At 51.7% G+C, this 15,025-nt stretch overlaps 1 protein-coding gene across 1 annotated transcript in view; it reads left to right on the forward strand.

The window, feature by feature from the left end:
• Positions 1–9,478, forward strand: part of MCM2 (minichromosome maintenance complex component 2) — a 12,065-nt gene extending 2,587 nt beyond the window's left edge. The window contains exons 4-15 of the mRNA XM_010161877.1: positions 426–645; positions 953–1,160; positions 1,827–1,961; positions 2,159–2,350; positions 3,447–3,540; positions 4,156–4,406; positions 4,659–4,785; positions 5,002–5,114; positions 5,251–5,493; positions 6,263–6,445; positions 7,397–7,552; positions 8,428–9,478. Coding sequence (XP_010160179.1) covers positions 426–645; positions 953–1,160; positions 1,827–1,961; positions 2,159–2,350; positions 3,447–3,540; positions 4,156–4,406; positions 4,659–4,785; positions 5,002–5,114; positions 5,251–5,493; positions 6,263–6,445; positions 7,397–7,552; positions 8,428–8,538 — 2,033 coding nt within the window. The 3' untranslated portion in view covers positions 8,539–9,478. The remainder of the gene's footprint in view (positions 1–425; positions 646–952; positions 1,161–1,826; positions 1,962–2,158; positions 2,351–3,446; positions 3,541–4,155; positions 4,407–4,658; positions 4,786–5,001; positions 5,115–5,250; positions 5,494–6,262; positions 6,446–7,396; positions 7,553–8,427) is intronic.
• Positions 9,479–15,025: the final 5,547 nt, after the last annotated feature.

Here is a 15,025-nt window from a genome sequence, read left to right on the forward strand (position 1 = left end):
GTGCTGAACTGGAGAGAACAATCACAGGTTTGGTACTAATGAAGAATTTGTCAGAGAAATAAAATTTTAAAAGAATTTTCCACCCATTTTCAAACTGTTGACCTCTAAACATCTTGCAGGGAAGGCACACACATCTGCAGGACACAGGCCTGTCCTGGTGTCTTTTGCAGACTGTTTGAGGAGTGAGCATGTTGAAAATATAATTGAACTGGAGAGAACAATCACAGGTTTGGTACTAATGAAGAATTTGTCAGAGAAATAAAATTTTAAAAGAATTTTCCACCCATTTTCAAACTGTTGACCTCTAAACATCTTGCAGGGAAGGCACACACATCTGCAGGACACAGGCCTGTCCTGGTGTCTTTTGCAGACTGTTTGAGGAGTGAGCATGTTGAAAATATAATTCACCTCATCTTTCTTTTAAGAGAACAGAGAGAGTCTGGTGGTGAACTACGAGGATCTGGCAGCCCAGGAGCACGTCCTTGCCTACTTTCTGCCTGAGGCCCCGGCAGAAATGCTGAAGATCTTTGATGAAGCAGCCAAGGAAGTGGTGTTGGCCATGTACCCCAAATACGATCGTATTGCTCAGGAGATCCATGTCCGCATCTCCCACCTTCCCCTAGTGGAAGAGTTACGGTCACTCAGGTAAGCAGCAGAAGTCCCAGCAGTGGCCGTGGGGCCTGCAGCAGGCTTTGGGGTGCTCAGGGGCACTCCTCTGCTCACTGAACCTCTGGGTAAATCCAACAAGATGACTGAGCTTATTACAAGAAAAGTCATATTAAGGATGAACTTTCGGTGTCCCCAAGGTAAAACACAAACCTGGATAGGAAACTCCTGCTGATAACCGTTTCTTATGAGGCCTTTGGGAGTTGTGCCCTGTAGCAAGAGTATTTCTGTGTGGTGTTCTGCCTTCTGTGCCCTGCAGGCATCCAGCATCTCTCTCTTTCCTCAGGCAACTGCACTTGAATCAGTTGATCCGGACCAGTGGAGTGGTGACAAGTTGCACAGGGGTGCTTCCTCAGCTCAGCATGGTCAAATACAACTGCACCAAGTGTAGCTTCATCCTGGGACCCTTTTTCCAGTCCCAGAACCAGGAGGTGAAACCTGGATCCTGTCCTGAGTGTCAGTCTCTTGGCCCCTTTGAAATCAACATGGAAGAGGTAAGACATGGGCCTGCCTGGGTGGGGCTGTCTGGTCGTCCTGCCTCAGTTCCCACCCTTTGAACAGGCTTGGTGCAGGGGAGGGGTCTGGGAAGATAGATTTTGTTTATTTGAGCTCTTGACCTGAATCTGCCCAATTTAGCAGCCAGAAGTCATTTACTGTCTCATTGTAAGTCTTTAGGCTGAATCTTTTGGCACAGTCATCTCTCTGGTACAGAGTTTCCTATCCATATTGTAGAAGTGTGGACACAGACTGTCCGGCTCTCCTCCTTCCCAAGTTGGCTCAGTGTTTCCTGGTCTGCTAGCTAAGGAAACTAGAGGACAGTAGCAAAAGCACTGATGTGGAGCTTCTGACTTTCATTCTTTGCTTTGATATCTTTAATCATCGCAAGCAGAGCATCCTCCTCCCAGGAACCGGTCAGGTATTTGGGTGGACAAACACTGTGGAGGCTGAAACACAGTGGTGAGATGTAGCAAAGTGCTTTCCTGTCCCCATTGTTGTTTGTCGCACCCTGGAATTGCGCCTCACAACCTCCATCCTGTGGTTTTCTGACCGAAGTCCAGTAAATCTTTGAATGGACCCTCTCTGGTGCGGTGCTTTTGAAGAGCATCAGCCATGCTGATGCCCGCCAGACTTGCTGGGTAACTCCTATGTTGTTGCTGCAGACAGTCTATCAGAACTACCAGCGCATCAAAATCCAGGAGAGCCCTGGGAAGGTAGCTGCCGGCAGGCTGCCCCGCTCCAAGGATGCCATTCTCCTTGCTGATCTGGTCGACAGCTGCAAGCCAGGGGATGAGATTGTGAGTACGTTGTTGAACTCAAGTAAGGGGTGAGCACAGAGCGTTTTTAGACTCTGACAGTGACGTCATGGGAATATTTGTGGGGAGGGATTGTCCTCAGATGAATTTGGGCAGCTACTTGGAGTCTGCTGTCTTAAAATGGAGAGGGGACTGTGTTGTACTATGCAGGCACTGACGTAACATCTCTGGGTTCCCAGGAGCTGACAGGGATCTACCACAACAATTACGATGGCTCCTTGAACACTGCCAACGGGTTCCCAGTGTTTGCGACTGTGATCCTGGCCAACCACATCGCCAAGAAGGACAACAAGCTAGCCATAGGAGAACTGACTGATGAAGATGTGAAAGTGATTGTGGGCCTGTCCAAGGATGAGCAAATTGGGGAGAAGGTGGGTCAGCCTCGGACATCCCATCTGTTCCTGTTGATAGTTTCCCATCACCTAGCAGCTGGATCAGAAAGGTGTCAGCTGGCTAAACAGTGGTAAAAGACACTTCTTGAGGTCCAAGTTCTCTCTGAATGGTTTTCTGTAGCTCTCAGGCAGCTGTCTCTGAGAGTGAGTTATAGGAGGGAAGTAAATAAGAAACTGCCCTTGTACTTTGGAGGGTCAAGTTTTCTATGTCTCCCCTTCCTTCTCTGAGCCTTCCACATCCCAACGGGGCTGGAAGACGGGTGAGAGGCACTCAGACACTGCTTACATCTGGTCATTGTATTTTCTCCCCATATCTTGAAAGCGAAGTAGAGAAAGTGTTTTGAGGGGCTAACGCTTGCATCTCCAATCCCCTTAAAGGAGGGGATGTTATTACTTCGCTTGAGCTGTGGTAGAGATCTTAGCTTTGCTTCTCTCTGCATGCTGAGGCCTGAATCCAGTACTTGAAAGAACAAAGCTTCTGGATTGTAACCTCGCTTGGTCAGGTTCTGCTTTGCTTGGGTCAGGTTTAAGCTGTGTAACAGGGATTTCACTCTGTTGCCTTGGTCATGCTGGTTTTATATTGATGCTCTTCCCAGGGCAGCTTCAACTGAGCCAGGACTCTTGGCATCTGTAGTCTCCAGCATCAGGCTATTGTCAGGTTGTTCTTGAGAAAATAAGTCAGTTGGTAATATTTGACCATGATGACAGTTTGTGTGCGGCATAGCCCATCCAGCTACTCTCACGGACAGTGAGTAAGTCTCAAATCAAGGTCTCCAGCTTTGCAACAGCTGATAACAGCCACTGCAGTGTGCTTTGTGTACAACAGGAGTGCGGAGGCAGTGGCAGCAGCTTTCAGCACCAGACTACATAATCTGCCATGCCCTGACTGCACCATTTCTTGTGATGTGCCTTTAGGGCACAGAGTGGGTAGTTACCTTGGATCATAAAAGACTCTTCGGAGACAGCTGTATCATAAGGGTAACCGCAGTCACCGTGCCTTGCTGATGTTCATGCCAAATTCTGTCCAGAATGGGAAATTATATTCCCTGGACAACTCCTCTGGTTTTTCTTGCAGATTTTTGCCAGCATTGCCCCATCTATTTATGGGCATGAAGATGTCAAGAGGGGCTTGGCTTTAGCTCTCTTTGGTGGAGAGCCCAAAAACCCGGGTGAGTGACACTTGAGCTACTTGGGGCTGCTGAAGAGCAGTGATTGTGGGTTTGTGAGAGTGGTTAGAGTTGTCTTCGAGTCTGAGTCTTGGTGACAGACGGAGGTATGTCTGTGATGGAAGGGGCTGCTTTTATCATGCTGATGACTCTGGTGTGATGGTAGAAACACTAATACTGAAAGCAGGTCCTGGTGCAAACCTGGGCAAGTTTTTTATCCTCCCTCTAGGAGGTCATGTTTGATGCCCCTTCAGAGGTTTCACCCTTTGGCATCTTGATGTGCTGTCTTCTTAGAAGGATGTGTTTGGTCAGCAGGCTTAGAAATGCTGTTTTACACATGTGGCCACCTCCAAAGCTGACTTTCTTTTTCCCCATGCTTTTCCCTGCCTGCCGTTTGCCGTCCTTTCAGCTTTGTTGTTTGGGGCAGGGCTGCTATGAAGCCACACACTCAGCTGCCAACATGTCTCTCCCCTACACATGTGGCCACCTCCAAGGCTGACTTTCCCCATACTTTTCCCTGACTACTGTTTGCCATCCTTTCAGCTTTGCTGTTCGGGGCAGGGCTGCTATAAAGCCATGCACTCAGCTGCCAACATGTCTCTCCCATTACTGTTGTAGGAGGGAAACACAAAGTCCGTGGTGACATTAACGTGCTTCTGTGTGGAGACCCCGGTACTGCAAAATCACAGTTTCTGAAATACATAGAGAAGGCATCTAGCAGAGCCATCTTCACCACTGGCCAGGGTGCTTCTGCTGTGGGCCTCACAGCCTATGTGCAGAGGCACCCGGTCAGCAAGGAGTGGACTTTGGAGGCAGGAGCCCTCGTGCTGGCTGACAGAGGCATCTGCCTGATCGATGAATTTGACAAGGTGAGACCCAGCTTCATCGCTGCGGGAAGGATTAGCTGTGGAGGGACCAGCTGTAACCTCTGCCATGGGGAGGCACTGTAACTCGTGGTGCCACCTCCCAGCTGACCAAGGTTCCAGCAGTTTGCTTAGGCCCTTGCTAGTCCATAGTGCAGTTTGCCACCTTTCCAGAGAAGGAGGAGCTGATTCCCCTTGGAGTGTTGGACAAGGGGTATAGACATAGATTTGGTTTAAGTCGTTCTTGTTTTCTCCTAGATGAATGATCAAGATAGGACCAGCATCCACGAAGCCATGGAACAGCAAAGCATTTCCATCTCCAAAGCAGGCATTGTCACATCCTTGCAAGCCCGCTGCACAGTTATTGCTGCTGCCAATCCCATAGGTAAGAGCTGAGAGACCACAGGACCATCTCAGGCTTCCATCAGCAGTCTGTGGTCGTGAGAACTGGCACGGCTTCCTCTCCCTCTGCCTGGTTCCTCCAGCCTGGGGCAGGGATCCAGCAAGCAGTAAAGTCTCCAGTGAAGTGCTGGAGGTCTATGCTTCAAAGCTTCAGCCTCGGAGCCTGTGTTTGACTTGGAGGTTTGTCTCTCTGATCCAGGTGGGCGGTATGACCCATCGTTGACTTTCTCGGAGAATGTAGACCTGACAGAGCCCATCATCTCTCGATTTGATATCCTGTGTGTGGTGAGAGACACAGTGGACCCAGTGCAGGTACATGCTGTGCTGCGAATCTGAGCTTGTGCTGGGCTTGTGACACTGCTGTTGGGATGCTCAGCTGCACTTGACGGCTGAGTTGTGCTGTCCAGTGCGTGACTTCAGTGTCTGTTATCCCAATGCTCTCTTGCAGGATGAAATGCTGGCCCGGTTTGTTGTTGGCAGCCACGTCAAGCACCACCCAGGTAGCAAAGAGGCAGTGAATGGGGATGCCAGTGAGGTCATTCTTCCCAACACGTATGGGGTTGAACCCATTCCCCAGGAGATCCTAAGGAAATACATCATCTATGCCAAAGAGAAGGTCCACCCCAAACTCAACCAGATGGACCAGGACAAGGTGGCCCGGATGTACAGTGACCTCAGGAAAGAGTCTATGGTGAGAACACGCGGAAAGGGGGGGAAGAGCTGTGTATCCAGACTGCAAATCAGCCTGAGGCTGCTCCAGCACATGTTGGCACATTCTTCCCGTCACCCGTGTCTGTGCCACTGTGAGAGACGGGCCGATCCTGCAGTGTCTGCTGAAAAGATGATTTCTCATCTAAATGCAGAGTGTGGCCTATCTGTGATCTGGGGACTGATGGACTGGACACATGCACTAGTGCCTGCCATGGCAGAGTCCTTACTGTCCCTCAGTCTGTCGGGCCCACAGGAGTTGTTTGTGTTCACTCAGACCCGTGTGGTACCTCACAGGGGGTTCTGTGCAGAAATGCCCTTTTCTTGTCTGTGGAATCTTGGGCTGGTTTCATCCTCTCCAAGTGGAAGGTGAATTTGTTAAGGTCGGAGAGAGATTTTTTGGAGCTTAGGAAAGCTATCTTTTCTGTTTTAATTAGCTTTTTGTTTCTTTAACTCCTCCTTAAAGTTGCTGGAGAAACAGGATTCTGTTCATGGAGAAGCACTAAACGGTGGTGAAGAGGGAGCCGGTGTAGTGACCCTCGCACCCCGCTGAACTGAGGTGTTGATCGAGGGAGCCTGTGCTGGTCTGTGCAAAGGTTCCTGCAGGTGGCAGAGCCTCCTTAGCCTGAGACAGTCCTCGCCAGTCCAGGAGCAGCTCCCTACAGCATGACTGGGTCCTGGTCAGAAACCACCTGTCTTGCCCCATGTCTCTTATTCCTCACTAAGGAGTTGTCTCCTACTTTCCCCCTTAGGCGACTGGCAGTATCCCCATCACGGTGCGTCACATTGAGTCCATGATCCGGATGGCCGAGGCGCATGCCCGCATGCACCTGCGGGACTACGTGGTGGAGGATGATGTCAACATGGCCATCCGGGTGATGCTGGAGAGCTTCATCGACACGCAGAAGTTCAGCGTCATGCGGAGCATGCGCAAGGTGGGCGCTGGCTGAGCTGGGGGCCCTTAGTTGCCCCCCAGACCCCATGGCTTCAGCTGCAGCCTCTTGGCACTGCCCTGGCTGTGGGAAGAGACTCCTCCGTGCTCTGCAGGGGTCTGTCCTGCGGCGTGAGGCGCTGGGCACGTGTGAATGGAGTGCTGTGGGTCTGAAGGCGCTGCTGCGTGACTCTTAGTCTGTGGTGGGCAGCGTTTTTGTGGTGGCTGAGAAGGGAGTGTGTCCACAGCCGCTGTATCAAAAGCACTGCTGTGTCTCTCTTCTTTTTTGATGCCTTCCCTGCTGTTTTGGCACAGGACTCTCACTGCTGCTGCCGCCAGGTGATGGAGCTGAGCAGGCAGGCAGTTTTTTCACGTTTTTTCTACAGGGGGCAGTTAACCACAGGGCAGCACTCACTGTGGTTTAGTGCACAGCCTGCCCTTTTCTCTGAGTGGCAGGGGCTGGCTCAGAACGGCTCTTGGCTGGCCACAGCCTGGCATTTATCCACTCCGAGTGTCTGCCCTCGGTCTGGACGACTCGTGGCCTGTCGTCTTTGGCTGCAAACAGCCAGCCAAGTGTGAGCGTGTGCTGGGGAGGCACAGGGCAGTCTGGGTTAAGGGAAGCTGCTCTTGTCTTCCCCAGGGCCAGCCCTGGCACGGCTGCTTCCCTTGGGTGCAGCATATCTCCACAGCAGTGCACTGCCAGTCCCCCAGAGCTCCAGGCCTCCTCCAGAGATCTCAGATGGGTGTAATAGCAGCCAGCACCAGAGTGTTGTGGCTGGCAGGTGGCAGCTTGTCACAGCCAGCGTCCCTTGAGAGACGCTAAGGGTGCAGGTGACAGTGGCGTCATTTCTTTCATCTTGTGCTCTGAGGGAGGAGGGTGTGGGTTGGTGTTGGGCAGGGAAGACTGCAGTGGGTCACTCGGTTCCTGACCCTCCTGTCTCATCCTCTCTCCCAGACATTCTCCCGCTACCTTTCATTCAAGCGAGACAACAACGAGCTGCTGCTGTTCATCCTGAAGCAGCTGGTCGCAGAGCAGGTGATGTACCAGAGAAACCGCTACGGCGCCCAGCAAGACACCATTGAAGTCCCAGAGAAGGACCTGGTGGATAAGGTACAGGCTTATCGTAACAAGCCTGCTCTGGGGTTGGGTCCTGCTCTCTCTCTGCAGCCTCAGAACCAGGGATTTTCTCAGACTTGTAACTTCCTTCCTGAGTTACGATATCAGAATAAGACTGGTGTTAATCAATTTAATCCAGAATTGGGACTGTCCCAGCTGTCTCTGCTCCTCTTGTCTGGAAGCACCATATTCTTTCCCCTCCATTCTCATGCACCCCCATAAAACTTTGGGGTGGGAGTGGTAAATCCTGCAGTACGGTCAGTGTTTTGCAGGTGAATGAGAACACAAGTGTCCTGGCACTTGCGTTTCAAGAAACAAGATGAAAAATCTCTGTTTCTATGAACTTTCCCTATCCCTCCTGATGCTTACCCTCTTCCTCCTTAATGCGTCCTCATCCTGGTCGAGGAGCTGCGTGCCTGGCTTGGCCTTTCCATGCAAAGTATTGACCTTGCCTGGCACTAAAGCAGTATTGGATTCCTGGGCTGCTGCTTTTCTGCTCATTGCATCAAATGTGCAGAGTAATTACTTCCAGAGCCGCAGCTGGTGTGACCGCCACCAGTCAGAGGTCTCCTGGAAAACTATCTCCCACTGGGTGAGGGATTAGGAGTTTTTGGATGGTAGTTAGCTTCTAGCTCTAGTGGAAGTAAAAGCCAAGCAGGCAGATGCTGAGCCAGCATCCTCTCCTTGCTCAGCTCTGCCAATGCTCCTTCCTCCTGACCTGCAGTCTCCCCTGCTACTGCAGCTCTGGTTCCTGCTGCGCAGAGCAGAGATTGCTGACTGTCAAAATTTGTGACCTCTGCTATGGTAAAACACATGGTTCTTATTTTATTCAAATAAACATTTACCTCTCCCCTCCCTCCTTCTTCCAGGCACGGCAGATCAACATCCACAACCTCTCGGCCTTCTATGACAGCGAAGTGTTCAAGATGAACAGGTTCAGCCGGGACGTGAAGCGGAAGCTGATTGTCCAGCAGTTCTGAGCCTGGCAGCGGAGTCTGCCATGTGCTCCCATGAGATGGGACCTCCCTCTTGCAGCCTTCCCGGGAACGCTACAGAGATCACGATCCAGAGGGACTGAGCTGCACATTCTCTTGCTCGCTTTGTGCCTTATGGATTAAGGGAGTGCAGAGCTGCTGAAGACCTTGTAAATAGAACAGAATTAAGTAGTTAAATGCCCAGCCAAGTCTGTTTAGCAACTTCGTTCACTGTTTTGCCTTGTAGCTAAGCACAACAGGGAGAGAATTGCTGGCCACGTAGATGGCATGTTTGCTGTTTGTCTGTCACTAGTTGTTACGGGCTCATCTGCAAGAGAGACCGAGTGGGAGCATTCGAGAAGCATTTGTCTGCCTTATCCATGCCCCTTGGATTTGCAAGCACCCTCAGGGATTCTCTTTTCCCATCTCTGGCGACTGTGCAGCCTGCTGGGTGATAATTGAGACTGCTTTCAATCTCTGTGAACCAGCCAGCCTCTCGGCTCCAGGACTTTGTGCCTGATGACATTTCCCCAGGTGCCCACGTGGGTTGACCTTGTGCTTGGTTTCTGCAAGGGCGGGGGGAAGCAGAGGAACAATGAAATGAAATAGTTATATTTCTGATATTAGTGGTGATCTGTATGGGCAGTGAAAGCTCCTTCAGTACATGCTGGGCAGTGTCCAGAAGCCTTAGGGAAGGGGCTTCCCCTGTCTTACTGTTACCTCTGTGCATCTGTCAGCAGATGTGTATTTATGGATCGAAGTGCTGGCACCTAGACTGAACACCGTCTCATGGCCGTTTGTTGAGGGTGAAGTGCCCACAGTGCTGTTTTTAGGAGTAGCAGTGGAGGAGTCCTGAGCTGGAGGTGTTCAGGAAGGACTGGATGGGCTCAGTGTTCACATGCAATTTTCTTCCTGTGTGCGTTTTGAATACATTTGTTTTACAATACTTCTGTGTTTCCTCCTCTTTTGGGGACTCCTGCAGCCATAGAGGGAAGGAGGAGCATAACTGAGCAACGTGAATACTGGACCAGCTTCTCTGCAGTTGGTGGGGTTGGATTTAGGTACAAACACATCCCATGTTTGCTCTTTGAGTCAGTGGGAACTGCCAGGGCTGGTCTCGGCTGTTGCACACCCTGTGGATAGACACCAAGATACAGTTGTCCACAGGAGTGTCGTGCAGGCTGCAGTTCCCACCCAGGGCCTGCCTGCAGTGGCTCCTTCCGTCTTGCCTGCTTATTGGAGCACTGATCCTTCTGTGGGACTCTCCTGTAAATGTTAGTATCACCTTGAGACTGTCCTGTTACAGTACATCTTTCCCCACATCCCGTTCCCCCTCTTGGGTTAGACAGCCTTCATCTCATGTCTTGGCTGCCACTTGGATTCCAGTCTGGGAGAGGCAGTAAACCTCTCCAAGACGCAGCTGAGGTCTGCAGTGAATCTGCTTTGCCTGCCTAGACTCGGGGACTGTAAGGCATCTCCAGCCTCCTCCTGCCTGTGCTGGAGAGAATTTGTGAGCTGGCTGCTGCAGTTTTGTGCTGGCCAAGCAGACGTGTCCCTGGGCTGTCGACACTGGGGTTTGTCATGGTGATGTGCGTGCCTCAATGTCCTCAGCCTGGTTGTTACTGGGGAGCTAGCAGTGCTTGAACCCTGCTGGGGGCTTAGCACATGACTCTCCGCCTGAAACTGGCTCCGCGCGTTGCCTTTTCTATCTGCCAGCTCCCTCCTGTGCATTTGTTTAACTGTTTTGACTGGTTTTTTCCCTTCCCACTGAGTCTCTGTCTACCAGGGCTTTCTGCAGGCAGCCCATAAAGACACTTCTGGGGTGTCTTCCCTGAGCTTGCCCTTTGCCCCAAATGTGTGCCTGGGTCAGGTGTGTGCCTGGAACCGCAGGGTGAGGCCCAGCGTGGTCCCTCGGGGCTGGGTACAGAGCTGTTGGCACCTTACTTCCCGCTGCCAGAGGCCACGGGCCGAGGCCATCCTTGGGGAGAGCAATTGCCAACACTGGGAAGCTGTGCCCATCTCTGTGGGAGCCCACATACCTTGCCGGGGAAAGTGCTGGCCCGAGATGGCAAAACCAGCAGTAACGAGGGATGCAACAAGCTTGTCAAGCAACCTGAACTTGCACGTTGTGGGGGTGGGAGGAGAGAGAGGCTTTGTGTTGCCCTGGGTACAAAATGCTTCTTAAACACTTCAGTCTTGTGAAGCCTCTGCTATGCCTGTAGTGACTCACACGGAGTTAAATAGGTGGCCAAGCATGCCACCAAACTGCGAGAGAATAGGCAGGAGTGGAATGGGACCTCTGATTTTCCCAGTTCCTTGCCCTGCTGCTGGACAGAGCTGTTGGCAGTCACCCTTCTGTTTTGTCCTGCTCCTGTCCCCCGTGCCCTGCTCCCTCCTCACTTGGCACACGGTGTGACCAGTGCCAACAGGAGATGCCATTGCTGGAGTCACTTGTGTGTCGGTTTGCTCACTCTGCCTCCTCCCGGGTCCTCACTACGCGGGCAGTTTTGCTGTCCCACCTCTCTGGGTTGCCAGCATCCAGCAGAGCAATGAATTCTTGCAGCTGTGCCCTTGCTCGTGTTGGCATCAGCTGCTCAGTGGAGTGCAAATGCCAGTGTGAAGGCATGTTCCTCCTCACAGCCACGGAGCTTTCCAGGTTCCCTGGAGCAAGTGCTGGCTGTTGACAGCATCAGGTGTCTGGTCTGGCCGGGGGTGCAGGCAGGGGTGGAAACCCATGCTGCTCGGAACTGCCTTGCCAGGGGGCACGTTCCAGCTGAAGGTAGCAAGGACTTCACTGCAGGGCTCTGGAGATCTGCAAGCCACGCTGCGCTCTCATGAAACAAAGACTTGCTTCCCTGACAACCTCGGGTTTAGCCAAGCTTGAGCACTTGGCTTCTCGCTGCTGTGATTCAAACGTGGCACCGCGCCTCTGACAACCTGGGGCGAAAGCAAGAGTGTGGGGAGGTGAGGTTTGTCCGCAACAGGCTGTGCTGGGCTCAGGTGGAAGATGGGGGGGGGGGGGGGAAATGGGGGGGGGGGGAATGCCTCGCAAAGCAGGCGGCTTTGCGAAGCCAAGCAGTGTCCCTTCTAGGGGTGATTCCCTCCTTTGATCGTGATGTTGGTGTGAGACCAGCTGGGAAGTGCATCTTGATTTGAGAAGGGCACCCCGGGCCAGATCCTCACCCAGTTCAACTTGAATGTGCCGTGTGCATGCTCCTGAGCGAACAGCGCGGCTGTGCATCTCACGGAAAGCCGTTTGACCTTAGCCCAGCATGGAGCACACACGTACGAACACAACGCATACACACCTGCCTGGCGTACCTGAGCAGGTGTCTGCAGATGGCCAGCTAACACGTGAGGGGGTGTGATCCGGAATAAAGGCAGAGACAAGCCCCCTCCCCTTCCTGCAAGCTCCTTTCTACCTACTGTCAGGGTTTAGGGTTGAGAGCTTCTGCCTTTGTGATCATAAACCAACACACTGAATCTGCAAGTCCTGGGTTGTATCCAGCGTGCTAGCGGCTGTGTCTGAGTCTGCTTGTCAAAAGGGAGATGCCCCTTTAGAGGGAGAAATTCTACCTCCAGTAATACGGTTTTTTTCCCCTCATATTAATGCCAAAGCGACTTTGAGAAATTAGCATATGCAGCATTTCTGGACCAGCAGTGTTTTGCTTTCTTGAATGCCAGACCTTGATGGAACCCACTCTGTCCCACCTCCCGTATGTTTACGGACGAGCTGACTAGAAACTGTGTGGCAGGAACTTTCCCGGTGTGACTGTGCTCAAGATGTAGCAGTTGTGTTGGATTGTGTCCTCTTCCTGTGCTAGAGGAGGCCAGGCAGCTGCAGGTCACCCAGGAGGGACGTTTCAGGTGCTTATGGCTCTGTTCTTGTTGACCTCAACTGACCTGGACATCTGAATTCTGGCAGGTGGTCGCTGAGATGATGGGAAGACAGTACGGGAACGGGTTTACAGAAGATGTGTATCTACAGATACAGGTGAGTCAGTGCAGGTAGCTGCCCCTCGTGCTGTGCTGCAGGGAGGATGCACTCTGAACTTCCTAGTGTTTTTCCATCTCCTAAAATATTTTTCCACTTAACAAAGCACAGCCAAAATTGGATCAGGCTTACTGCCGTATTTTGCATCTATTATGCAGTTCTTGCTGCCATGACTGATTTAATGTCTCCATTATCATGGAGCACTGGTCTGCCAACAAACCCAGCCATCCAGCGTGCTCCTCAAACACAGCTAAACGTCTGTGAGGAGTCTCGAGGGGCTGCTGAGCGCTGCATCTTTAGAGCAATAGCTCCTTGGAAGGGGGCTGTGCTCTTTTCTGTTCACCTTGCAAGTCACTTCCTTCTAAAGGTGAGGCTGGGGGGGAGCCCAGGGGAGGTTCCCAGTTTCTTCTCTGCATTATCTAGTGCTCAGGGAGATGTGAAAGTAACTGTCCTGCATAAAACAACCCAAGGACCATCAGTCCTATTGATGTCATGGGAACACATATGTAGGAATGCCAATAGTCCCTGTGAACCAGCCCATGCCTCTCCTCAAAGTCAGCCAGCCTTCTTCAGATGCAGACTGGCCCCTCTGCTCTGGAGACACCCACATCCCTGCTTAGTCATCTGTTAAAAACATGAGATTCTATGAAGGTATCATTGGACTTTTCAGTTTAGGAAGGAAAGGCATAACCCACAAGTCACCTCTGGGTTCTTCCAGTGAAGATACTTTGCTCATGGGTACAAAGTCTTCTTTAGACAGTGCAAGGAGGGAAGCTTGTCTTGCCAGGGCACAGAAGGTACTAATAGGCCTGAGTTGCCCTGACTGGGCTCACCTGGGACCTCCACCCACACCAGGTGCTTTATTTAAGCTCTGTCTAGGATCCTCATGGGCTGCCTAAGCTACAAGGTGGAAGTAGTGGTTTATGGCTTGGTGTTCCTAGGCAGAGGCCTTTTTGCTTTGAGCTATGGCCTATGGATCTGCCTCCCTGGCCTGACCTTGGTCTTTTTTGACTGCTGTGGAGCTGCCAAGTGATCGCTGGATGGTGTCTGACCAGGATTGCCATCAGCAGACCTTGACTCTGACCTATGGACTGACTTCCTGGTGCAGTGTTGGACCAGCTCCATCACCATGAGTTTCTCTGAAGACCTGGACTTCTGGTTGAATGTGGCTGCTCTCCCTAAGCTGCTCTGCTCATCTGCCTTGGATATTTGGGGAGCTGTCCTGTCAGCTGTTGCTGTGCTCAGCTCCATGACGTGCATTCCTCAAACCCTGCATGGCATGGTCTTGGCAGTAACTTATTCGGGAACTGGTCATACTTCTAAAACAGGCAGAGCTGAGACCAAACCTCTCATACCTTGTCACCGACCTCTTGGCTCTACTGGGCTTTAGCCTGTGTGTGCTTCTGCCCCAGTAAAAAGTGTCAGTACGTTTGAGGTTTGCCTGCCCTCGTGATGTTCCCTTTTCTGCATTTCTGCAGACTTGCCATCCCTTCCAGAAGGGCATTTAGTCTCTGCTTAGGATGTGAGTTGATGAGCTCAACACAGAGATAAGGGGCTTCTCCAAGCTGTGCTGTACAGAAGCCCAGCTTATACAATGTGAATAATCCCTGAGAGATGTAGTCCTTTTTTTTTTCCTCGCTGGGAGCTCAGTGGTTGTTCCTTGTGCAAGTGGAAGGCTGTGACCATCCCTCTCTGTGCACAGGCTCCAACAGAGCGATGTGACTGGGTTGTTGTTCCTCTGGAGTGAGGAGCCTTGTCCCCTGGGCTGTGAGGAAACCTGCCTGGGCTTTCAGCTGGTGAGCTGTCTGCATCCCTGCCCCAGATGGCTCTGCTAAAGGTTATTCTGGCCCCTTAATCAAATTCAATATAGCTTTGTTTTCCTCTGCCCTCTAAGAGTCCGCTGAGGTTTGCTGTCAGAGCCTCCTGCAGGAGAATGGCACGGCTGTTAATGCAGCAATCAACTCTGCTTTAGTCGGGAGAGAAATGTAAAGCTTCAGGGATGGGAGGCAGCAGGGCAAAAAAAGAACTGGAAAAGTAAAGCACAGCTTGTGCTTGCTCTTCTCTTGCAGCTTACAGCAGGGGATGGGAAAGAAGCAGGGGTGGTAACAGCCCTGTGTCCCAGGTGGGCAGCGTGCCCTCCCCTGAGGGAGCTGATAGAGATGAGTGAAGACTCCAAGTGATACAGAAAATCTTGCTCCTGGGCTCTAAGTAGAGCAGATTCTGTTCCCTTCTAATTACAGCGTATCCTGGAAGGCATTAATTGCTCCGGGTCACTTTCCTTGAAGTGTTTATTATATATCTTCCCCAGCAGGATTTTGGAGGAGCGCAGAAGCTGTGCGTTTTGCACACGGGATGGCTGCGTGCCTGGGCTACTCAAGAGTAGAGCGGGTACCCACCCCTGCTTGGTACAGTCAAAATGTTTCACAGTGTCCCAGCATTAAAAAGGCTAAGTCAGCAAATAAGCTTATATAAAGCTTGTCGGAGGCTCTGAAGTAAATT

Source organism: Eurypyga helias, unplaced genomic scaffold (genome assembly GCF_000690775.1).
Source record: "Eurypyga helias isolate BGI_N326 unplaced genomic scaffold, ASM69077v1 scaffold6472, whole genome shotgun sequence".
Classification (NCBI taxonomy): domain Eukaryota; kingdom Metazoa; phylum Chordata; class Aves; order Eurypygiformes; family Eurypygidae; genus Eurypyga; species Eurypyga helias.